The sequence below is a fragment of the Mirounga angustirostris genome, unplaced genomic scaffold, assembly GCF_029215605.1.
Source record: "Mirounga angustirostris isolate CCGP_5_RB_7025 unplaced genomic scaffold, mMirAng1.0.hap1 SCAF_10, whole genome shotgun sequence".
Lineage (NCBI taxonomy): Eukaryota > Metazoa > Chordata > Mammalia > Carnivora > Phocidae > Mirounga > Mirounga angustirostris.
In genome coordinates, this window is record NW_026991718.1 from 21,335,859 (window position 1) to 21,359,616 (window position 23,758).

General features: G+C 54.0%; 2 protein-coding genes and 2 non-coding genes across 21 annotated transcripts; 3 read left to right on the forward strand and 1 right to left on the reverse strand.

The window, feature by feature from the left end:
• The first annotated feature begins 718 nt into the window (after positions 1-718).
• Positions 719-21,131, forward strand: AGBL5 (AGBL carboxypeptidase 5). Of its 17 annotated transcripts, none has more exons than XM_064571975.1 (17): positions 720-1,073; positions 2,491-2,631; positions 4,093-4,258; positions 4,501-4,672; positions 4,993-5,156; positions 5,716-5,893; positions 6,158-6,336; positions 6,761-7,217; positions 7,692-7,861; positions 8,170-8,305; positions 8,961-9,160; positions 9,771-9,985; positions 17,128-17,283; positions 18,330-18,436; positions 18,664-18,785; positions 19,274-19,404; positions 20,996-21,080. In XM_064571975.1, the coding sequence occupies exons 1-16, from the start codon at positions 1,001-1,003 to the stop codon at positions 19,320-19,322; spliced, it is 2,685 nt and encodes an 894-aa protein (XP_064428045.1). In that variant the 5' UTR covers positions 720-1,000; the 3' UTR covers positions 19,323-19,404; positions 20,996-21,080. The 17 variants fall into 17 exon arrangements, with proteins under 17 accessions (XP_064428038.1, XP_064428037.1, XP_064428045.1 ...); XM_064571973.1 differs by lacking the exon at positions 20,996-21,080 and adding an exon at positions 19,777-20,132; XM_064571976.1 differs by lacking the exon at positions 20,996-21,080 and adding an exon at positions 19,777-20,132 and having other exon boundaries at positions 721-1,073; positions 18,739-18,785.
• TRNAY-GUA (transfer RNA tyrosine (anticodon GUA)) lies at positions 1,847-1,936 on the forward strand. Its single transcript is given in 2 exon segments — positions 1,847-1,883; positions 1,901-1,936. It is a non-coding gene; the product is annotated as a tRNA-Tyr (tRNA).
• TRNAA-AGC (transfer RNA alanine (anticodon AGC)) lies at positions 2,276-2,348 on the forward strand. Its single transcript has one exon. It is a non-coding gene; the product is annotated as a tRNA-Ala (tRNA).
• OST4 (oligosaccharyltransferase complex subunit 4, non-catalytic) lies at positions 7,399-21,486 on the reverse strand. 2 transcript variants are annotated; one of them, XM_064571991.1, is made up of 3 exons: positions 21,320-21,486; positions 21,059-21,196; positions 7,399-8,646 (listed from the first exon to the last, which is right to left on the reverse strand). In XM_064571991.1, exons 1-2 carry the CDS (start codon positions 21,484-21,486, stop codon positions 21,082-21,084), a joined length of 282 nt encoding a protein of 93 aa, XP_064428061.1. In that variant the 3' UTR covers positions 7,399-8,646; positions 21,059-21,081. The 2 variants fall into 2 exon arrangements, with proteins under 2 accessions (XP_064428061.1, XP_045740205.2); XM_045884249.3 differs by lacking the exon at positions 7,399-8,646 and adding an exon at positions 20,174-20,404.
• Positions 21,487-23,758: the final 2,272 nt, after the last annotated feature.

A 23,758-nucleotide genomic window follows, 5' to 3' on the forward strand; every position in this document is an offset into this window, starting at 1 on the left:
CCCTCCTACACTGCTGGTGGGGATGGAAAATGGCTCAGCCATTGTGGAAAACAGTTTGGCAGTTCCTCAAAGAGCTAAACATATAATTACCATAAACCCCAACAATTCCACTCCTGGGTATACACCCAAGATAAATACATATATCCACACAGAAACTCCTACACGAATGTTAATAGCACTTTGATTCATGAAAGCCAAAAGGTGGAAACGGCCGAAATGCCCATCAATAGATGAATGGATAGACAAAATGGTATAATGCTACAGTGGAATATTACTCAGTCATTAAAAGGGAGGAGGTGCTGACACATGACACAAGGTGGATGAGTTTCAAAAACACTATGACAAGTGAAAGAAATCAGACAAAAAGGGTCCCATATTTTATTTGCCAGAATAGGCAAATCGGTAGAGCAAAAGCAGATTAGTGGTTGCCGGGGTACGGAGGAATTGGTGGTGGGGAATGATGGCTTAAAGGGTACAGGATGTTCTCCTAGAGTGATTTAAAAAAAAAAAAAGTTTGAAAACTAGAGAGAAGTGATAATTTGCACCATACTGTGAATGCACTAAGTGGCACTGAATTGTTCATACTTTAAAAAATGGCTAATGGTACGTTATGTGAATCTCTCCCACAAAGCAAAGTCAGCATAAGCGAATATGTTGTTTCCCAGCATCCCCTCCCCTCAAGAAAGAGAGCCAGCCAGCACGCTAAACGCCGAGCCAAGAAAACTGCCCAAGTTAACGCTCTCGGACACAATGGTAGCATTTGCAGCAACAGAATGAGGTTAAACCAAGAAATTGGTGGGAAGGCGTCAACCACTTGCATTGTGGGTGGGCGCAAGGGTCAAAGCGGTGCTGTGCTCAGTGACAGCAGAGACGTCGGATTTAAACACCAGCCTGAGAGTACCCATGAAGTGTCGGAGCTGCGACGGGGCCTGAAACCATCCCCCGACCTGGATTTGCGCGGGGCGACTGACTCCAGGTAGCACAGGCCGCAGAGCGGGGAATGGCCCAGCTCTTCCCGCACACCCGCCCCGCCAGACCACCAAGCAAGGCTTTACCCGGGACCCGGGTACTAGGTTTGTTTCAAAGGCCCAGGAACTTCTGGTGGGCAGGGGAGTGGAGGCTGGCGTTCCAGGCCCCTGGGAAGAGGCGCGAAGGCGTGACGGGGTAGGGGCAGGGGCGGCGGGGTAGGGGCAGGGGCGGCGGGGTGGGCTCGGCCCCGCTCGGGGCCCCGAACCGCTGGGTTTGCGCGCCGCTGGAAGCTCGGGGGTCCGGCCTTCTCATGCTCCAGCCAGAACGAAAGATCCTGACCAAACGGTGGTTAACTGACCGAATGAATGTCCTTCACGTCGGGAGAGCAGTAGGATTTCACTGGCGCCCCCGAGACACCCAAGGGAAGATGAGAGCAAATAACGAAAGTAAACCCTCGGCTTTGCAACCGGGGCTTGCGCCTTGCAACTGCGGAGCACGCAGCGTCCCCGCGGCGCGGGGAAAATGCTGCCCAGCAGCCCGAGGGTGCGGGCGCGATCTCAAAGCGTCCGCAATCCCATAAAAGCCACGGGGGGTGAGGAGGTGCCGGGTTTTTTGTTTTGTTTTGTAAAAAGCAGGGAAATGGAAGGGAAGTGTATTGCGCATTTCCTTCGTCCAGAGTTGAGAAGTGGGTCCTTTGCTCGCACTTCTGTTTCCGGCTTCCTTTGTTCTGTGCGACATGGGGGGGCTCGGCGGGGCTCGGTCCTCTATAAAGTGCTGGGGGGGGGGGCAGCTGTCCTCAAAGCCCTTAGATCCTGTCAGAGCGGTGCGGCCTTGGTAAGCATTAGGGAGGAACTGGCAGGTGCTGGGAGCAGCGGAGCCTTCGATAGCTCAGTTGGTAGAGCGGAGGACTGTAGTGGAGTGAGTTGCGGCAATCCTTAGGTCGCTGGTTCGATTCCGGCTCGAAGGACTTCGGATGATCTTTTTAGCCTCCGCTTAATTCAATTATCCCGTAGGGAGAAAATTTCACTCAGAAGCCCGCTGTGCATTTGCAGGAGCGCTGCAGCTGTTCGGTAAAACGCACGTGCGGTACGTAGTCAGGATCCAATCCCGCGCTCTTGCGGGTTAGATGCGAAGATATGTATTACTGTTACTTACGTGTGATTATTATATGCCTGCTTTAAAAAATCTTGCCCATGACCCCCACCGTACTCTGCTATATAAACATCTTGAACTACGGTCGGTCCTCGGGGTCAGCGGCCAGCCCAGAACAGCCTGTAAGGCAAAGGGAAGAAGCTCGGCAGCAAGCGGGGGATTAGCTCAAATGGTAGAGCGCTCGCTTAGCATGCGAGAGGTAGCGGGATCGATGCCCGCATCCTCCACTCAGGTTTTTTTTCTTTTGCCCCGTGCATCAAAGGATCCCTTAATAGCGGGAGATCCGCTGACCCAGGAAGGTGTTTTGTAATACACGGAGGAGTACGGTGGGCAGTGATTAGCTTCGCACATTGTCCTTTTATTTTGCAGGTGAGTCTTTTCCAGTTTATTTCCTGGTCACTTTGCGTTTTCCTCCTCTTGGCCGGCAGGCCGTTAACCGTCTTCTGAGAAGATGCGGTGGAACCCTCCGGCCCAACCCGCCGGCCGAGCCCCCAAACGCCACTGGCTCAGGTACCCGCTAACGTGCGAGGGAACCCCTGCGTGCTGACCAATGGCAGCGAGCCTTACTGGGCGGGTAGCCAGCTGTACCCGCGGCCAATAGGCGAGAGACTTCTTGTTTCCTGGCAGAGCGGGGTCCCGGCACCGCGGCGCTCGGGTTTTGTTTGGGTCCTGGGTGGAGGGCCCGGGTGCCGGGGCCCGAGGTGGCGCCTCGCTAGCGGGAGAGGGAGCGGGATCGCCGGCCCCGAGAGAGGTGAGGGGCGCTGGGTGGAGCGCGGGCCCCGCCGGCCCCGGCCCCGCCCCCTGGTCGGCCCCTTTCGGCCCGGAGTCCCTCTGGAATGCCGCCCCGCCCCCCCCCCCGGCCCGGGCCTCCTCGGCCCCACCCCCACGCCCGGGGCCGCACCTCAGGCCCCCCAGTCCCTCCTCGAGTGTGAGTCTGTCTCGCCCCTCCAAGCCTCCGAACCCCACCCTGCCCTGGGCGAGCTCGATCAGTGTGAGGCGAGGGTCTGTCGGAGTCGAGGGTCGAGAAGCCACCCCTTGCCCCCAAGTGGGTGTCTACCAGCCACTTTTTTAGGGGTGCTCAGGATACCCATCCCTCACCCACAACTACTGCCAGCGTAGCTTTTTCAGGGACTCCAGTGCTTTGCAGGGCGGGAGGGGGCTGCAGACAAACCCATGCCCTAACTGGAATTGAGCTACTGTCTCCAGGTGAGCAGGCGGCTACTGCCCAGTTTCTTTTGTCTTGGCAAAGGCCGCAGTTCTCTAGTTTTCTTTCGTAACAGGCATAAGGTAGTAACAAAAAAAAGAAGGAAGACCCAGCCCTTCCAGGGCTCAGGGGAGCAACCGACCGAATGCCTGTGAGGACAGAGGAGTGGAGAGAAGCAGCTGCCCATTTTAACTTGGAACTTGGTTCTCTCCGCTCTGCTGGAGAGGGGGGAGCCAGTCCAGGAACCAGAGATCCAGAACGGCCATCTCTCAAGATGGCCACGTGTTGTGGTGGGTTTATCTGGGCTAGGTGTGGGAAATTTGACTTCTCTAATGTTATTCTCCAACCTTTGGGCCGCAGAAAAGTTTAGAATCTAGCATTTCTCAACATAGTTAAGCCATTGAGTACTTCATTTTGGAATAGCCAAGCTGTTGTAAAATGGGGTCCTTTTAGGTCAGTTATAAACCCTTAGTGTGGGGACAGAATAGAATACTGCTTTCTCTTAGTCTTTGCCGGAAGGCCACTTCTCCCTTTTCTGAGGTGGAAAGAGCCTGTTGCTTCTTAGGGCACTCCCTAAGAATAGCTTTCATTTATCAGGAGATACCCAAAAAACTTTTTATTTTTCTTCCTCTCCTTCCTACGTCCCCCCCGCCCCCCCCCAATTTTTCCCCAGCTCTCAGGGCCAGAGTGGGCAGGAGGATGCTTTCCCAGCCTCACCATGGAGCTGCGCTGTGGGGGCTTGTTGTTCAGTTCTCGCTTTGATTCAGGGAACCTAGCCCACGTGGAGAAGGTGGAATCTGTGTCTAGCGATGGGGAAGGAGGAGCAGGTGGGGCATCAGCCCCCATCAGCAGCATTGCCTCTTCCCCTGACTACGAGTTCAACGTGTGGACCCGACCAGACTGTGCCGAAACAGAATTTGAAAATGGGAACAGGTAAGAGGAAAGTAGTGGAGGGAGGAAGAAAGAGAAGAGAATAGATGTCCGTGTCCCCAAATCCCTGTTCAGTCAGCTCTCTGACTTACAGTTCACTACCCTTCCTCTCTCAACCCTCCTCCCCCTCTCCTTGCCTCCCCCCTACTGAACAGGCCTTTCCCAATTTCACTTGCTCCAGCTGTCCCACATACCCTCCCTCCAACCCTCAGTATCCAGTGACCTGTTTCTCCCCCGGCCCGCAGGTCATGGTTCTACTTCAGTGTCCGGGGAGGAACTCCAGGGAAACTCATCAAGATCAACATTATGAACATGAATAAGCAAAGCAAGCTGTATTCCCAGGGCATGGCCCCCTTTGTGCGCACACTGCCCACCCGGCCGCGCTGGGAACGCATTCGAGATCGGCCCACGTTTGAGGTAAGTTCTCCATGAGGAGGAAAGACAGACTGGGGAACTAAAAGTAGAGGAGGGACAGGAAAGAGGAGTTAGCCTCAATACAGAGTACCAGGCAAGCGGCACACCGGGTTTTGGTATCCGCTTTCCCTCCAGTGCTAGCTGGAGTCCCAAGATAAGCCCCTGCCTCAGGAAGCCTAGAAGGAGCCGGCTGTCCTATGGAAAGTTCCAGAGGGAGGGAAGTTGGTCACCGTGCTGAGGGTGTAGGGTCAGTTCCTGGTGATCCCAGTAGGATCTTAGTTCTCACACCAACGGCCCCTCCCTCTTCCTCCTCTGCTCCTCAGATGACAGAGACGCAGTTTGTGTTATCCTTTGTTCACCGTTTCGTGGAGGGCCGTGGGGCCACCACCTTCTTCGCCTTCTGCTACCCCTTCTCCTACAGTGACTGCCAGGATTTGCTAAACCAGCTAGACCAGCGCTTTCTGGAGAACCACCCTACCCATAGCAGGTGCTGCCCCCGTCCTTACTCCTGCCACACAGTCCAGGACCAGACAGCACCTCTGCTACTTCTGGAACTTGCCCCAGGAGCCCTGAACCATGAATGTCACCAGTTCTTTTTTCTGTACAGAATGTGGGACTTTGGGTACCTTTGACAAATATGTGTATGACCTTGATCTCACTGTACCACCACCTACATTCCACTCATCCACCTGCCCAGTTCAAGCCTCTTAATATCCCAGCTCCCATCAGTTATCCAGAACTTAGCACTGCCATTGCCCAGCACACCTTTTTTTCTGTCCAACAGAGGGCAGCCGTGTACACAAAGTCATCTATCGTAGGGAGCCATAAGCTGGGGAGAAAACAGTAAGTTCATCCTGTCCTGTACTCTGCATCCTAGCAATGCAGACCACCCAAATCCTCAGCCTCATTTAACATTGTGAGGGACCTTAAGGTCCCAAAGGTTAAGGTAAAAGACCAGATCCTACAAATCCTAGGCTGGTGATGAGGCTCACCTCTTGTTAGGACTTTAGGGAATTCCCCTGGCTTAATGATTTTTGTCCCCACAGTCCCCTGGATACCATCTACTACCACCGGGAGATCCTTTGCTATTCTCTGGATGGACTTCGTGTAGATCTGCTAACCATCACTTCGTGCCATGGGCTCCGAGAAGATCGAGAGCCCCGTCTAGAGCAGCTATTTCCTGATGCCGGCACCCCCCGACCATTCTGTTTCACAGGCAAGAGGGTGAGTGGGAGCATAGCCGAGAGATAGTACCTGGGCCTTTCCTTAGCCCCAGGCCCTGCTGACAGCTTAAGGCCACGTTCTCTCTGAGCATCCTGGCCACCACCTTAGCCTGCACTGGGAGGCAAGCGTGGCCGCTCCTACTCCACTTGCAGACTCAGCCAGCTGGAAATCCAGTGGCTACTCCTGCCCACCCCCCGCCCCATGTCCTGTTAGAATGGACCTCTAGCGTGACTGGCCTAATGACCACTCTCCTCTCCACCTCAGATATTCTTCTTAAGCAGTAGGGTACACCCTGGGGAGACTCCATCTAGCTTTGTCTTCAATGGCTTTCTGGACTTCATCCTTCGACCTGATGACCCCCGGGCCCAAACCCTGCGTCGCCTCTTTGTCTTTAAGCTGATTCCCATGTTGAACCCCGATGGTGTGGTCCGGGGCCACTACCGGTAAGAAGCGTCCCCAGCCTGTCAGGATTGCTCCCAGTCCCCCTCGTGTCCTCCATCTCAGTGAGACACTATCAGCCTCTTCTTTAACTTCTCCTGTAGAACAGTCCTCTTGCACCCGAACAAGGGCAAGCCCATCTCCTTGTCCAGTGACCAGAGAAGGAAGGTGGCACATCTCATGGCACTCTCTGGAAGGAGTAGTTAGAATAACTGCAGGGTCCACTGGGTGCAGGGAGCTGTGCTTAGGTCTGTGGTAGGGGTGACAGCAGATCAGGGAGAGGGCCTGTCCTCAATGCTTGCCTTCCTCATGCAGCCTGAGCCTCTCATTTTATAAGTCCATCTCCCATGGTCTCCCTTTCATCCACACTCACGTCTCCCCCACTGGCCCAGCCCTCTTGAGCCCACTTCATTCCCTGTCCTCCTACAGCACAGACTCACGTGGAGTGAATCTGAACCGTCAGTACCTGAAGCCTGACGTGGCCCTGCACCCAGCCATCTACGGCGCCAAAGCCGTGCTTCTCTACCACCACGTGCACTCCCGTCTGAACTCCCAGAGTCCCTCTGAGTACCAGCACAGTCCCCGGCTCCCTCCACATGCTCCCCTTTCCGACCTCGAGAAAGCCAACAATCTCCAAAATGAAGCTCACCTCGGTCACGCATCTGACGGGGACAACCCTGAAGCCTGGACGCAGACCAAGCCAGCAGAACAGAAGCCCAGCGGTGTGTGGATTATGCCCCAACAGTCCGCTGAGGCTGAGCAGCCGACCCCCGACACCATCCCCCCTAAAGAGAGTGGTGTCGCTTACTACGTGGACCTGCATGGACATGCTTCCAAAAGGGGCTGCTTCATGTATGGCAACAGCTTTAGTGACGAGAGCACCCAGGTAGGGATCCCCGGATTGTCATGGGAGTGTGGGGGCTGTGGCAGGTCAGGAGATAAAGCGTAGGCCACAGACAGAGGGAAGGTGGCCTTTTGGCTGGAAGAGATATTCTACCTCCAGACAAGCTTCGAAGGGCCGAGAAGGGTTGGCACTGGGGCTTTGTCTCAGTCATCACATCATGACCTTTGAACGAAGGTCTTTATTGTAGAGTTTGGGAATCCAGGGGGAAAGGACAAGTTTGCATTATTGGAGAGAAGAAGCTAAGAGCTTAAAAAGAGGCGGATTTGTACCTTTCCAACACCTGGAAATCATATCAGGCATACGGTGAGAATTCCAGAATGCTGCCTGCTGCTGATGGTTGTAATGGTATCTGCCGTGGGTTTAGTCCCACAGCCCCCTGCTTGCCATCTCTTCCTTGCCCGCCATTCCTCCCTTCTGTCGGTCTCTCCTGAGTTGCCTTTTCCCTCCCCCAAACAGGTGGAAAATATGCTGTATCCAAAGCTCATCTCCTTGAACTCCGCACACTTCGACTTCCAGGGCTGCAACTTCTCGGAGAAGAACATGTACGCCCGAGACCGCAGGGACGGCCAGTCGAAGGAGGGAAGCGGCCGGGTTGCAATCTACAAAGCCTCAGGGATAATCCACAGGTTGGCTGGAAGCTGGGGTGTAGCTGACGAAGTACCTTCCCTAAGGAAACCACCACCCCAGTCTAGGCTGTCTGAGGAGCAGGGGACAGCGCAAGCCTTCTCTAAAGACAGGCTCATCATTAGCATCACTGTCTTTGGTCCAGGACTCTGTCTTTTGGGGACTTCCTGGGTATGCCAGACTGTGCCAAGGCTAGGTCTTATTAGTACTTTGTTCCAGGTGATTACTTCTTAGACCACCGAGGCTGTGCCCCATGGTTCTGTCCTGATTCTGTCCAGGCAGGACACTGATAAAGGTCTCTGTGTCTTAGCTACACACTGGAATGCAACTACAACACTGGGCGCTCGGTGAACAGCATCCCTGCCGCCTGCCATGACAACGGGCGTGCCAGCCCCCCTCCCCCGCCGGCCTTCCCCTCCAGATACACCGTGGAGCTGTTCGAGCAGGTATGGAGGCAGGGGTACGTGGGGAAAGGGGGGACCTCCAAGTCTGGAAGGGCCTTCACTCGTGCGGCCTGACTCAGGTTCCTCGAAGAGAGGCTCACCACTGTCACCATCTCGCCCTGGGAGTTCTATTCCTCAGCCCGTGTCAGGGCCGGGCCTTGGCTATCATGGTATGGAGAGGATGAGTAGGCGCTCTTTCTGACCCCGTACCACAGAGAATCCCCGGCACATCCGAGTCAGATTCTTTGCCTCTGAGCTCATCTTCCTTCTCCTGCTGGGTTTGTTCACTCCTGGGCTTAAAAGCATCGCCTCTGCGTACACCGGTCTTGATGACCTCTGGGCTCCTAGGGCGCACAAGAGAAGTAGAAAGAGCTGCAGGTCATTGAAGAGCTCGAGGCTTCCGCTAGAGTTCCTTCCTGGTGCCAGCCAGAAAGCACACCTGCTCTTGCCCATAAAGGATGAGGGCCCCCAAATGAGCAACGGTTTAGGGAACAGCTTTAAGTTTGCTGAGATAAACAGCCCTGGCACAAAATTGGGGGCACCCACTGAGAAAATGTGAGGCCTGGCCGCCTCTGCCACTGTGCTGTGCTCGGGCACCCCAACACGGCGGCCTGGGTTGCAAGTCCTGGGTGCTGAGCCAAACTGGGCCACCCCGCAGGTGGGACGAGCTATGGCCATTGCGGCCCTGGACATGGCAGAATGCAATCCGTGGCCCCGGATCGTACTGTCCGAGCACAGCAGCCTCACGAACCTCCGCGCCTGGATGCTGAAACACGTGCGCAGCAGCCGAGGCCTGAGCGCCATGAACGTGGGTGTCAACAAGAAGAGAGGCGCTCGAACTCCACCCAAAAGTAACAGGTAAGACCCGCAGGGTGGAAGGAGGAGAGGGTATGAAAGTGGAACAGGACCTTGGAGCAAGAAGTTCCAAGGGATTTGTGTTCCTCCCCTATCCAAAAGGCCCACATGGTGAATATTTTCAGAGTAAATCAAAATTGGTGAGATGAATGCATTTTTTGAAAATGGGGTCCTCTTCCCTTTTACCTGGAGCTACGTACTTCCTAGGCATCTGAGAACCAGGCCAGGGGATCCCCTACTCAAGAGCCCTGCACAAAATTAAATATAATTGCAGTGGCGGTGGGGGCAAGGTCTTGGCTTCCAGGGGTTGGGAACGACGCGGGGGGGCAGGGCCAGCACGAGGGAATAAGAGGGGAACTCACTGGGACTTAAAGCTGCCAGAGCCAGCCCTATAGCTCTTGGGGCGCTCTCGGCGAGAGCAGCTATGTGTGGGACCGGCCAGCATGCCCCGGGCCGGACACCTCGTCTGCGGCCGCGAACTCCGCCCTTCTCCCTTGCAACGAGTCCGTGTGCCCGTCCCCCCGGCGCTGCTTTGCTGAGCATCAGACCCTGGGGACAGCCTTGGGACACAGCCTGCCCGGCCCGGGGTTAACCGGCCTCTGCTTTTGTGCAGCGGCTTGCCTGCCTCCTGCTCTGAAAGCCCCTCGAGCCGGGCGCGCAGCTGCAGCTCTGGCGTAAGCGGTGGGGGCAGCGGCGGCAGCCAGCAGAGCTCCCCACAGATGAAGAAGCCCCCCAGCTTTCCTTTTCATGGCAGCCGGCCTCCCGGGCTGCCAGGCCTGGGCTGCAGCACTCCAAAGGGCAGCCACCGGGTGCTGGGCCCTGTCAGAGGTAAGCCGGTCTGGGAGGCCCTGCAACGGCTGTTCGGTTGTTTGGGGCACTGCTGGGGGAAGTGAGAGCTTGAAGCTACGCACTTGGCTGGGACCAGGGCTCAATCAATAAAATTAGTTTCTAGCAGCACCTGCAGCCTCTCCTGCGACCTTGGTGTTCCCTGCGCCACGAGCTCCCGAGCGGTAGTGTGTGTGGCCCGGGCGGGAGGCCTGGGCCCCGGGGCTTCGGCCCGTGCTGGGAAGCAGGGGGCTTTCCAAGGCCAGAACCCGAGCTGGAGCAGGGGCCACGCTGAAGCGCGAAGGCTCCGCGGCAGGGCCGGCGTCAGTCTGTCCTGTCGGGAGCAGTGTAAGGAAACGTCCTCACGACGCAAGTGGCAGCACCGTAGAGCCGGAGACCCCGAGACCCCTAGCCGAGGCCTCTGGGGGATGACACTGTCCCTGGCTTCAGAGCCTGCTCAGAAAGTGGTATCAGAAGGATTCCAACTCTTCCAGCGAAAAATGGAAGAACTACAGACAGCTTCTGGTTGAGGCTTACTAAGTAACAGTCTGGTCCGTTCCGGCAGCGGCCGCCGCTACTCAGCGGAGCGTCAGTCCCCCTAGGCTGGGCTTGAGGAGACCCTGCCTGATGAGAGATTCTGGGTTTCAGACGTGTAACAGAAACAGATGGGCCTTTAGGGAAAAAGAAGAGGCGGGCTGTGGAGCCATTCCTGGGGAGTGACTCGGACTTTGGTGGGGAGAGACTGCTGGGTGCCACTTCTAGAAATACACTAAGCCCCAGATCAGTATTGTTGGTGGCCTCTGGGCTGGAGAAACCCTGCCAGAGCATGGAGGCTTGTTAGCTGGAGCTGAGGGTTCTGTGGGTCTTCGGGCTGCACTCGCCCTGCCTAGCGCTTCCCCAGGACAGACCAGAAGCTCGCACTGGGCTGTGGGAGTCTGCCTGCGCCAGGTAGAACAGCACAGGGGGAGAGCAGCTTTGACCAGTGGGACCTTTTATCCCTGATAAGCAACGCTGTTATCCTGCTTACGTTCCAAGCCCCATTCTTTGGTATTCTCCCATCACTGGGACAGGATGCTTCTGTACTCTGTGTTGGAAGGACAGTATTAAAGTAATACTAACGCTGTGTATTTAAATAGCATTAAACAGTGAACAAAACAGTATCGTACATACATTTCATTTGATCCTCACAGGGACCTGTGGGGTGGATGGTGTTTCTCCGTTTCTCTGGTGAGAAAACGGAGGCTGTGGAAGGGGACTTGTCCAGGATCTCACGGCTGTTAGTGGCAGCCGTTACTCAAGCTGCTTACTATTCAAACTTCCTCTCATTTCTTTTCTTTCTTTCTTTCTTGTCAGCCGCTCATACCTCTTCACTCATACTTCCTGGGAAGGAATGTCATCATCCTAGATCCCCCTTCCCTGACTACAAAAGAGAAATAGGAAAGAGTCCTCTCTAGGTCCAGGTCCTCCCTGGAGGATTCTAGGCAGTTTCAAATCAGTATTTTATTCTCACCCCCACCCCCACCCCCATTCAGTGAGGGACATGTATTCTGTGTCTCTGTTACTTCCCCCCAGATAACGAAGAGAAAATGTGCATATTCAGTACTAAGGATTTCCTTACAGGAAACAGACCTAAAACAGTCAACAGAACATAAAAGCACACACTCATTATAAACACAGGGGACTTGGGGAGCCACTGTCATAGATAAACTCAAGAGTAATTAGCCAACTGCTCAGTTGAGAAATGGTTTTGAAGAATGGATGGTAGTATATGGCCTGATAGAAACATTCCAGGATGACAATGGTAGCCAGGACCAGCACTGCTGGTAGAGAAGACAAGAAGCAAACATACCCAGCTGGCTCAAAGGGCCAAGCCCTTCAGCACCGAAATTAGGTGGAGAGAGGCAGGAGGAAGGAGTTGAAATGTCTTGAAAACAAAGATTATGAGTTAACTGAGACACAGCAACGATTATGTGCTTCAGAGGATGATGAGAACAAAACATGTATGGAAGAGCAGCGTGTGAACCGTGTGGACTGGGCAGGCAGGGGGAGGGGAATCCTCGCTGTAGTTTATCCATGAGATGGCTAATGGCTGTACCGGGGTCCGGGAAGGAGAGATGAATATATGTATCAGAAATAGAGGTGGCAGGGTTCGGTGATGATGGAAGAAGGGCAGACTAAGAGCTTCAAGGCTATCAGCCAAAGGAAAGAGTCATGGTGATATTAAGACATTGTTCGGAAGAAAAAATGTTGAGCTTATTTATTCTAGACATGTTTGGATGTCATGGGCTAACTATATGGAGGTGTCCTGCAAGCAGAAAAAAGAGCCAGCCTGTAGAAAAGGTGACGACAAGGTTGGATCTAGGCGTCATCCACACATGCAGGTAAAACAAGTGAGAAGTGATGTCCCCCCAGGGGAATGAACTAAGAAGCAGAAAAAAAGAATAAGAGACACCTGGGGACTTGCGTCCATATTTGTAAGACCTGAGAAACTATGTCTCTAAAGTCATAGAAGGTTGAGACGGGGGTTACTAATGAGACCAAACAGGAATACTCTAAGGAGATGAACAGGTCAGAGTGCTGGAATCTTGACTCCCAGGTGCTACAATTTTTGCTGCTTCATCTCCTAAAATCCCTGATAGGACTCCAGGATAGGAGACTAGGCCTGGCTTAGGATAGGGACCTGCAGTGCAGACTGTAGTATCTGGACTGGGCTTCTTCAACCAACCCTCGGAGAAACAACTTTGTCCAGTTGATCTGTCCTGTAGCTTTGTGCTATTTCCTGGCTCCACACATCTGGCTCTTCGGCTCCTGCCACATCCAGGCATACTCTGTCTTCCAGGACAGGAAGAACACAGTTCCCATATCTCTGAGACCTAACTATAAAGCAGCTGTACTGTCCAAACCCAAAACTGAGACTGCGATTTAACAAAGGATTTTTTTCTGACTTGGAAATTTATGAGAAATTTTCCACTAATGTATAAAAATCATATCACACTTAACTATACATTTAATTTACAACTACCCTTTACTGGCTAAAATAGAGCATGAGACTGTGCTATCCAGAACACTTCAGAAAAGATCTAGGCAACCAGCCAGAAGCTTAAAGCAGAGGTTCAGGGAACTAGTCTGGAGGTTCCATGCTCAAGGCTGGAGGGTGACATTTTAGAAGGCCAACGTGTAAGGCAACTCGGGGGTGAACGGGAACGTCCCTGGGACAGAAGGCTGCAAGAGCCTCTGAGGAAGCCCTGACCCCCGCCACCCTCTGACCGCAGTGCCAGCCAGCTAACCTAGTTCCCCCAGCTACAAAGCAGGTCCTGAGCAGCACCTTCCCGGCTCTGCGGGCAAGCTCCAAGCCAGCAGGCGCAGAAGCGCTCGCCAAGCCGAGGAAGGCGAGGCCATGGGAATAGCTAGTCCACGACTGAGTCGGGGAAGCCGAAAGCCTGCAAGATACTGGTGCAAAAGGAGGTGCAAGCAGAGCTCGAAGGCAGGCCTGCTGGGGACAGAGTGGATAAGTCAATCGGCTTCTCCGGTCAGTCCTGCAGGGCATAGGACTAAGGTGAGGCCAGTGGGGCACCCAGGACTCAGGGTCAGGCCAAGGCCTTCTCACGTGGTGCACCCTAGGTGCTTCCTCCTAGTCCTGGCCCTGGATCCAGGCAAGTCCCTCTCAAGAACAACCTGGCCCATCTGGCGGGCCCCTGGGGTAAAAGAGGCAAGGTCAAAGTGGAGGCGGTCAGCTGGCGCCCTTCCGCTGCCCAGTCCTCCCTCCCAGCTCCGGCCCTTCTGCCTGCGGCTACTAGAACTCTTTCCTGGCCTCTGTTGCGCTGTGGCTCAGCAGACGGGCCGGTCCTGGCAGAGCAGGCCAAGCCCCACGGCAAGTGGAGGCGCCTGTGAAAAGCGAGTCACAGGACAGGAAGAATGCCTCCAGCACCATCCTGCTTCCACTTTCTCTGCTGCAAACAAGTTTTGTGGTGAAGGGCAGATGAAAGCTTATCTGAGGGCAGGACATCTCCTGACATATCCATTTATTCCCTTAGCGCCTAGCACTGATTAAATGACCAGCAAATACGTGTTGAAGGAATAAAAAGCAGGAAGTGGGAAGCCAAGTAAAAGCTGGTCTCACCCTACCCCCCTCCAGAGGGCATCAGTGAGGCCCACGGCCGTGCCAGTGACTCAGTCAGATCTAGGGCGCTACACGGAGGGCCAGTTACAAAGAGGTCTGGGGGAAGGGGGGGCATGATGCCAGACCTCGAAGTGGTGAGACCTAACTCCTGCACTGGGGAGGGCAGTCCACCTCCACCTCAGACCCTCGCCCCAGGGTTATCCTCCCACTCCCAAAATGGAATCTCTGGCTGATTACCATAAGAATAGTCTCACAACCTCTGGAAGCAAAGCTGATTCACGTATCACTCTGCACTCAGCCTTAAGCCACTGACTCTAGAGTTCAGAACCAAGAAATACTTGGGGCTCCTCCCTTAAATCGCCTCAGTGGGGACTGAGAAGGCCTGATTATACCAGGGGCCAGAAGTCAAAACATGAGAAATTGGGCTGTGTGCTCACACTGCCAAGTCTAGAGGCAGGCCTGGCCAGGTTTTAAGACAGTCGAAGTGAGAGTTAAAATGCGATCTTTAAATGCTTTATCCTTTCCATATTAGGCCTCTTTCCTAAACCAGACTGGTCTCCCATCCTTAAACTCTCATAAGGGCAGGATTCTTGAGTTGTATCCGTAGTATCTTTCCCAGAACACCTACATTCACACTGACGGTTTTTACACCAAATGCCTGTTTTGCTTCATAGCTTCCGGAATGTTTCTCAGTTCTTGCTACAACCTACAAATGTCCCAAAGGCTATCATTTGCTTTCTTACTTGCTCTTTCTTACCTTTCCTGGGATAGGTGAGGCTTCATCCTTTAACATGATTTCAGCATACCCCTGTGTATAGGTATTCCTCAGATCCTCTAGAAACTATTTCCATCCTTCATCAAGCTCAGGTTCATTTCTGCCTATTATGCACTGTCATTTGGACATCATCCTGATACCATTGTTTTACTAAAGAATTACCCAGGTCTGGGTTCTGCGGTATTTCTAAGTTATTGGTGGTGGGTAACACTTCAGGTTGACTGTGGCCATGAGTCTCTGACCTGCTCTCTCTCACTGCTGTGTCACCTCTTATTAGCACCCTGAGGTCTGTTGGTGTTTATTATTGACGCATAGTTGACAGGTCTGGTTATTTTTGACTCTTGGCTATGGCTGGTACCCAGCCTCTCAACAAACTTCTCAAAGCTAGTTTCTGTCCTGAAATCTCTCCCTTTTTCTATTCCTTATTCATAGAAGTATCAGTTTTTAAAAATCTGGTTTGGGACTTCCAAAAGTAGCCCTGTCACTGCTAGCTACTGCTGAGTATAGCTGGACAAGTTATTGTCATCTACATCCTGAATTAGATATGTTTTCCATCTAATACATGTTGCTTTGTCAGGGGCCAACTGGCATCCTGGGACCGCCACTGAATTCAGTTCCATGAAGGTTAATAGCCCATTTGGTCTGAGAGCATTTTGGCACCTGCTGTCCCTCTGTGATGTGAAGGACCTGCCAAACCCAAAAGCCTCCCTACCCAATCCAGCCACCATCTGCTCTCAGAACTCGTAGCAGTGACGCTTTAGCCACAAGGAGTGGACCAGAGAGAGCTGCCACACAGGGGATAAGCCTGTGTCCTTAGGCTCAGAGAGATTACTGAGGCAGCCCGTGGTCTATAGTGGGTGTCTGCTATTCAGGAAAACGAAACCTTTACTAAAGTCTCTGGTTTTCTAGGCAGAATTCTGTAGGCACTGGGATATGTAGACTGGAAAAGACAAAGTCTCTATCCTCAAGAGATTCAAGTTTCAAGTAGAAATACTCGTGAAGATTTATTGAGCACTATGTGCCAGGCACTATCGTAAGTACTTTACATGTACTAACTTACTTCATTGAGGAGACAAAACCCATAAACGATTACTAGCCAGGTGAACAAAGGACAACGACGGGGAACAGTTACTTCTACCTGTGACGGTCAAGGAGGCTTCACTGAGGTGACATTTGAGATGGGGCCTGTACAGTCTGACTAGAAGAGGAAACAGACGCTGCAGAAGAACCACAGGACTAGCAGCCGCAGGGGCAACAGCAGAGGGCATGAAGGATCAAGTCAGCAGGCTATCAAGGGTGGGTAGCCTGGAACCACAGCGGGTGGAGCTCTGAAGGCCATGTTGAAAAGCTGAGACTTTATCCTTTAAAAGACCTTCAGTATCTCCCCCTGGCCTGAACCAGATAATTCTTGATCAGGTCTAGGCTTTGGAATAATTTCTGGCACCAGTGTGAAAGACAGCTTGTTAAAAGGGAAGGGATTCAAGCTAGGGCGAGCAGCAGGATTTTTTTTTTTTTCCCAAAAGCCTGATGAGAGAGACAAAGACCAGTATCTGGGGCCAAGGCAAGGGAGAATGAAGGAGGAATCCCAGCGAAGGCAGCGGCAGTGTTTGCCAGATTTGGTTAAACACGAATCAAAATCTAAGCGAGGAGTCAAAAGATGAAACAAGGTTTCTAGCCCATTTTTCACCAAGATAAGAACAAAAGGAAGGATGGGAGAAAATGAGTTTTGCTGGGGTCACGAGAGACTAGCAGGCAGAGATGCCAGTGGACCGCTCGCTGACCTGCAATCCCAGGGAAAGGGCTAGCGAGCAGCTGGAGAGTTTAGAGTATACAGAGCAGGAGGGGACCAAGAGTAGAATTGGCAGGGGTGGGTGAGCACTGCTATTTGGGGGCAGGAAGAGCAGACGAAGAGGGGAGGTTAGACGTAGTAGGAGAACCTAGGGGAGCCATGTTTCAGAAGCCAAGCTCAGTCACTTCTCTGCCAGAAGAGAACTGAACTGTTCAGAAATGAACTGGTGAGTGAGTAGGCTGGTTAGCCACGGAGAGGCGGATGAGGGCTGGCTGTCGCCTGGATAACTGGAATAAATGTCAGAGGTCCTTCTACCCATCTGAGATTTGCTTCTGAAGAGGGGTGCTGGCGTGATGACAAGCCCGAGAGCCGGCATCTCCTGGCAGGCGGCGCCAGCACGACAGTGAAGCGCCAGGGCCTCGCTTATTTGCCCTTTTCTCTCCTATGTTCCTTCCACTCAGAGCCCCAAAGCCAGGACAGGAGACGGCGGCAGCAGCCACTGACCCATCGCCCTACTTCAAGCATCCTGGCCCCGTCCCCAAATCCCGCTAGTTCTAGCCCGGCCTCCTCACCCAGCGTGGGCTCCTGCCTGCTGCCCAGCTCACTCAGCATATCAGGTCTGTACCCATGGTCACCGAGATCTGGGCGGGCCAGCCTCCTTCCTTCCCTACCACTGAGGGTATAGACCAGGCTCCCTGCTAGGCTTAAACCAGTCCCTTCAGCTCCCGGGCCACCTGACCTGGCCTCCTTGACCTGATGTCATGCAGCCCTCTGCACAGCAGCGACATCACTTACCCTCCTGGATTATCTGAAACCCCTAGAGCACTTATGCCCTTGTACGGGGAGCTGGAAACTGTCTTTGTCTAATAGACTAAGAGTTACCATCTCCTGCCCTAAGCACAGTACCTCATTTAATCCTCATTTTCAAAGCTGAACAACCCGAGTACCTGCTACCTGGAGCTTCCTGACTCCAGTTTAGACAAAACTGAAGAATAAAAAAGACATAGGTCTTTCACCTGTCATCACAGCAAATGCTGTGTAACCCCATCATCCACATAAAACCTAGGCCACCTGCTCTCCTCTTAAGTTACACCCCCAGCTGTGTAAAGGACTGGATGGGAAGGAGTCCTAAGACTCCAACCCAACACCTTATAACTCCCTCAGAGCCCGTAACTCCCAACCTGTCGACTGTCTTCAATGGCTAGTAACCCTCAATCTACCAGTCTTGGGTACTTACTTGATCCTTAAACACTTACTCATTTGGATGGGATAGGCTCTTAGCTCTATAAATTCAGAGTGGCTCAGCTTGATGGGCTGTGATTCAAGATCCAAGCTGCTACTCCAGCCCTTGGACCAGACTGGAGCATGCCGTGCTTCTCAACCAGGGGCCGTTCTGCCCACTAGGGAACACGCGGCAAGATCTGACGACATTTCTGGTTGTTACAGTGGAGAAGGGGCAGGGGTTCAGAAGCAATGCTATCCAGTGGGTAGAGGCCAGGAATGCTGTGTAACATTCTACAATGCACAAGACAGCCCCCCACAACAAAGAATCACCCAGCCCAAAATGTCAGCATTGCCAATCCTGAGAAAACCCTGATCTAAAGGAAGTTACCTCTTCTTCTCCATGGTCCCCCTACCCTGATATGTTTCCTTTGTTTCCTAGGGAGCAGCTGCTCACTCCTGTCCTCAGGGGACAAGCCAGAGGCTGTCATGGTGATTGGGAAAGGGCTGCTAGGACCTCGGATCCCCTGTATCAGGACACGGTTGCAGGTAACATTTTTGGGTCTTCCCCAGCCCCCCAGCGAAACAACCCTGGCAGAGCCCAGCAAGGCACTGTTCATTTGGGCAGTGGGAGGGAAAATGCTCAGCACTGCTTTCAGCCTCTCCCCTCAACCGTATCAGAAAGCTACTCTGGTGCCTGAGTGCCTCTGTCTGTCCAGTGCCCCCAGTCCCTTCAGCCAGGTCTCTTGCTTGCTTCCAACCCATGTCCCTGCCAGACATACCCCAACCTCAGCCTGCTGGCTTTGGCTTTGCCTGCCCCTGCCCTTGGCTTCTCCTCTCTTTCTGCCCAGACCTGCCCGAAGAGAGTTCCCGCCAGGAGGGGTCCCGGATTCCCCAGGTAACACATCTGGTTGCTGCTCCTAAGAACAGCTGTGCCACCAACTCCAATTCAGTCCGGTTCCCCATGCTAAGTTGGCTAAAGCTGGGTACAGGCAGAGGCTGGATGGGTGAAGCCGAAGCTGCTCTGGCAGGGGCTGAGGCACACAAGGCTCCGAGGGAGACCTCCCGATTCTCCAGCTGCTTTCCATACACTGCTTCTCTATTTAGCCAGATGTTAGCCATGATACAACCATGGAGGTTAAATACTGGATCCTTTTGCCTCCCCTAGTTAATTAAGACTTGGAGTCATAGACTGAACCCAAGAATTCTCTAGCTATTATCCTGCCTTACCTTCTCAGCCAAGGACAGTGCCCAGAAATTCAAGGTCCCAATACCTATGTTGTCCCCTATACTACATTCTTACGCATGGAAACTCTAGAAGCAAACCCAGAAGCAAAACGGTTCATGGAAGAATCCAGCCTCTTAGCCCACCCCGTATCCATACAGGCTAGGCCCAGGTTGGGCCGGGGCTCACCGCCGACTCGCAGAGGGATGAGCGGCTCTTCCGGCCCCACATCCCCTATACCCCGGACCAGGGAGGGCAGTGAGCCGGAGCCGGGACCCCACTCTGCACCAGGGTGAGCACCTGGGTCCAGTCCCTCACCCCACCTCACTTCTATCCCTTCGTTCCCATTTCTGCCGTTCGGGACCATTTTCTTCCTTCCCTACTCCCTCTGACTCCCAAAAGACTAAAGGTACTTTCATTAAGAATCTTGTCCCTGAATTTTTTCCCATCATGGCCTCAGTCTTCCCTCCAAACAGACAAGAAAACAACTTCTTGTTAGGGCCTAAGGCCTAGGAGCTGGCTCGTTCCAGCATCAGCCCACTGTGCAGTGCTCAACCCCTCTATCCTTACCCATCTCGCCTTCTCATCTCCCAGCCCCTGGCAAACAGACCAGAAGAGGGGCAGAGTTTTCACAACCCTGATTCCTCTCTCTTCTCTGTTGCAGGCTGCCTCAGGCCGGGCCCCCACGGCCCCACTCTGCCCCTGCCCTTTCTCCTATTTCCTATAGTCTGTCTGACTCCCAGTCCCGGATTTGTTACAGCGGGGGGCCCTTGGGCCAACCTGAGGTTTGTTTTGTCCCTAAATCTCCCCCACTCACTGTCTCTCCCCGGGTCTGATGCCTCAACCTTCGTGCCCAGTATTCAGCCCCAAGATGGGAACACAGTGGGAAATGTGCTAGTCCCCTCCCTCAGCTGTTGATTCCATGTGACAACCATAACTCCTTGGAATGCCAGCCACACTCTTCTGAGGCATCGCAGAGCATCACCTTGAGACAGGACAAAGCAGGAACCTGCTACCCCATCCCTCCCTCCACAGCACAAGATTTTGGGACCACAAAAAAATATATCTATATTTTTATACTGGGGGGAGGGAGTAGAAAAGAAACCCCTATACTGGGCCCTACTCAGTGGCAGCTTCTTGTTCCATAGGGTTAAGGAAGACTTTGAGGAAATAAAAGTTGTTTGGAAAAATCCAGGTGTAGTTGCTTTGTATGCTGTGATGGGTAGAGAGATGAAGTGAAGTGTGAAGGCCCCTCATACCCTCCATCTTGCCTCAGACTATGTCCTGGAACCCTAGAAAAGAGGGGGAAAGACCCGAGGTAAGGAAAATGCTGCAGCTTTCCTCTGGGGAAATTCTTCAAGCATCAACTCCCATCCAGCCTGTCCCCCCTTTACATTTTTGACCCACACTTAAGGTTCCCCCACACCCCCACCTTTCCCTAGGACTTGGGTCTACAGTAGCCAACCGCTAACTCAGTGCCCCTTGCCCCAGAACACGGAAATAGAATTCTACATCTTTACAACCACGCACACACACACGCACAAATTCAGCCTAAATAAAAGCCTAAACAACCTTAGAGAGGTGAGAACTACTGAAGTGAAGAGCCCAAATGCTCATACTTGGATGGCATCCTCAGCACCTTTATTCCTACCGGTGTCAGTGCCTCCCTGTAGCCAAACCCGCAACTTGGGCATGGGGGTACCATGAAGACGGGGGCTGAGGAGGATTAGGAAACTCACCCCCATTCTAGCAGGGAGCAGTTTAACGGGGAGAGGGCAGGGCACTGCAAGGCTCTCCCGACTGTGTGTGGATAAAGGGGCTCAGTTCTGGACTGTATCATGCCTGGCCCGACACTTTCTGATTTGAAGTTTCGAACCCTGCAGGCCCTGGCGCGGCCTCGCCACTCCAACTCTCCGGGGGCTGGGCGCTAAGCCCCGGACCGTTACCTGGGGCGGAGAAAGCGCCACTTTCATTCCTGCTTCTTGGGATTGTTGACGGCCACGTAGTGATAGAGAACGACAAGCAGGAAGAGCGACACGCCCAGCATGTTGGCGAAAATGGCGAGCTGCACGTCTGTGATCATCCTGCGGAGAAGAGGAGGGACTGAGCCCGAGGCCCGCGCACTCGTCGCCCAGGCCGAGGCCCGTCCTCGCCCCCACGACCGGCCACCGCCGAAGCGCCGTGGAGCCCGCTTGCGTGCCTCTCACCTGATCAGCTGGGCTCCCCGCGATGCGGTCTGCGTACTAGCTGGAGGTAGGAGTCCCGGCCCGGAAGTTGGTAGCGCGAGCGCAAGCCCAAACCAGGCACTTCCGGCCTGCCGCTTGGTCGGAACGGGCTCTCTAGCCCCGCCGTCTCGCCTGCTCCCCGCGCGCATCTCAAGGGGCGGGGCCTCGGGCGGGGCTGCGGAGGGACGGCCCGCCGTAGGGGGCGGGCGAGCCGCGGACGCGCGCCTGGGGCCGGCGGGAGGCAGCTGGCCGCAGCTGGCGCGGCGGGGGACCCAGCTGACCCGTGGCTGCCTCCCCGGAGCCCAGTGGCGGGCGAGGGTGCGGCGGCGTGGCGGGGTGAGAGGCTCGGCCCGACCCCTAGACTCCGACCCCCCCTTCCTGCCCCGGCCCCCCGCGCTGCTGCCCACCCTCCGCTTCCCGGCTCGGCCCAGCCAGGTGCTTCCTTTGGGCCCTGCCCTCAGGGTCCCCTCCCTGGCCCCGGCAGCAGAGAGGGGGGTGAGAGGCGGTGCAGAATGGGGAGAGAGCTGGGGTGGCCGGGTACTCCTCTCCTCGGCGCCTGCCTTTTTGCCTCACAGCCGCCAAGTGGAAGGATCCTGCCTGTGATCTGACCGGTGCCTCCCTAACTCGGGCTCGCTCCCTCCACCCCACCCCCGGAGGTGGGCGTCGGAAATGGGGCGGACCCTCCCGGAATCAAAACCCAAACCGTGGGACTTGAGCCAAGTGGGAAATCACCCCCCGGATGTGAGGGAGGCGGGCGGGGGGAAGGGCTGGGACGAGCAAGAGGGGTTGTGGGTCCTGAGCAGAGTGGATCACTGAGGAGAAAGAAGACTGTGGGTAGATGTCTGAGGGTCTCTGGTGAGGGGAGAGGCACTGGAGCTCTACAGCCCTCTGCCCGAGGGAGATCCTACTCCCCCCTCACTGCTTGCTTTCCCTCAGCTTCACCATAAAAGGGAACGGCACAGAGCCAGGCTGGGGCCGGGGGCTGGGCTGTTGCTCTGGAGCTGTCAGGGGTAATGGAAGCCAGTTGCTTTGCGGTAGAGGGGGCCAGGGCTCAGGGGACGCCTCTGCTTCTCTGAGCCAAGGAAAACTACAGGAGTTGCTATGGGACTGCCAACAGCTGGGGCAGGGGACCATCTTGCTGCCCGTGTGCGCCATGAGCCAGGGGTGCACTAGCTCAGAGCTGGCTTCCCTGGCCTGGGACCATGGGTTTGTCCTCCATGCTCCAGCCCAGTGACTCCTAAGCTCAGTCTCTGCCTTTAGCAGTCTGTAATTCCCCTGGCCTCCCCCATTTCACCCCCCAGCCTCCACCCAGCATTTCCCAGAAGTTTCCTATTTAGAATCTCAAGCCCATGTTCCCTCCACATAATAGTGAAACCCCAGGCGTGTACTTCCTCATGTGTCCCTCAGAGAGTGGTGTGTTCCCAGCTCTGCTCTGAGAGAATGAGGGCCTAGGTCTTAAAGGATTACACACATTATGCTCTGTGGCTCTGGGAAATTTGAAGCAGATCCAAGTCCAACCAGACACTTAGTTCTACTGTTAAGACAGAACTAGACCCTGGAAAGCCGACTTTCTAGACTGCAAATGACATGGGGGAAGGCCTTGGAAGTGCTTCAGATTTCCAAGGCAGTCCTGAAACAACTGACCATAGACTTTCAGAGCTAAAGGGGGCCTTCAAGATCATTTTACAAAGAAGGAAACTGAGGCCCAGAAGGTAATTGATTTGACCAGGATTCTACAAATGGTTTGAAACTGTCACCTGAACCGCTTTCCTCTATTCTACCCTCCATGTCCGACTATGGACTCGACAGGTTATCCTAGGGTCAGGGACAAGAGGAAAAGGATTTTAGAACCATCCAGAAATATCCTTCACCTCCCAGAACGTGCTGTGCCTAGGTCAGCGGCTCTTTATCAGCCTTGACTAGGTCATTTGGCCTACTGCCTGGAGGAACTGAAATTAAAAATGGTCCCCAGAACTAAACTAGACTCAGCTAAGAACTAACAAAGCTTGAGAAAAGCTTGGGTGGAAAAAGTATGTGGGAAGTGAGACAGGCGAAGCCTCATCCTTGGGGGAATTGGAGGAAGGAGAGAATTTGGGGGAGGGGCATATGTGGAACTTAATCTCTGCAATTAGTGTGACATTTTCAAGGAGAAGACATGAGTTTAGGATTAGGCTGAGGAGTGAAAAAGCAACAAGAGCTGGGAAAGGGGCCTGGGCCCTGAGTCCAGAGAGGTTGGCTCTTAAAGTAGTATACCTGTGGGAAGGGATGGAAGGAAAAGGAAAATATGCATTTGAGCAGGAGTGGACAGAGTCCCCACACGATTGAATTCCCATCTACGTTAGCATAAACCAAGGCCCGATTCCTATTCTCCATTTCTTCCTCCCAATATTCAGTCCTCCGACAGAGGGCATCAGACATGAA

What these genes read in the sequence shown, in the direction of transcription:
- AGBL5 (XM_064571967.1), top strand. Translation starts at nt 1,001, where the DNA reads ATGGCCCAGCTCTTCCCGCACACCCGCCCCGCCAGACCACCAAGCAAG. An exon ending in AACCACCCTACCCATAGCAG is followed by an intron (nt 5,157 to 5,715) that starts GTGCTGCCCCCG and finishes TTGTCCCCACAG; the next exon opens with TCCCCTGGATACCATCTACT. An exon ending in GTGGTCCGGGGCCACTACCG is followed by an intron (nt 6,337 to 6,760) that starts GTAAGAAGCGTC and finishes GTCCTCCTACAG; the next exon opens with CACAGACTCACGTGGAGTGA.
- OST4 (XM_064571991.1), bottom strand. Translation starts at nt 21,486, where the DNA reads ATGCGCGCGGGGAGCAGGCGAGACGGCGGGGCTAGAGAGCCCGTTCCG. An exon ending in CGGGGAGCCCAGCTGATCAG is followed by an intron (nt 21,197 to 21,319) that starts GTGAGAGGCACG and finishes TCTTCTCCGCAG; the next exon opens with GATGATCACAGACGTGCAGC.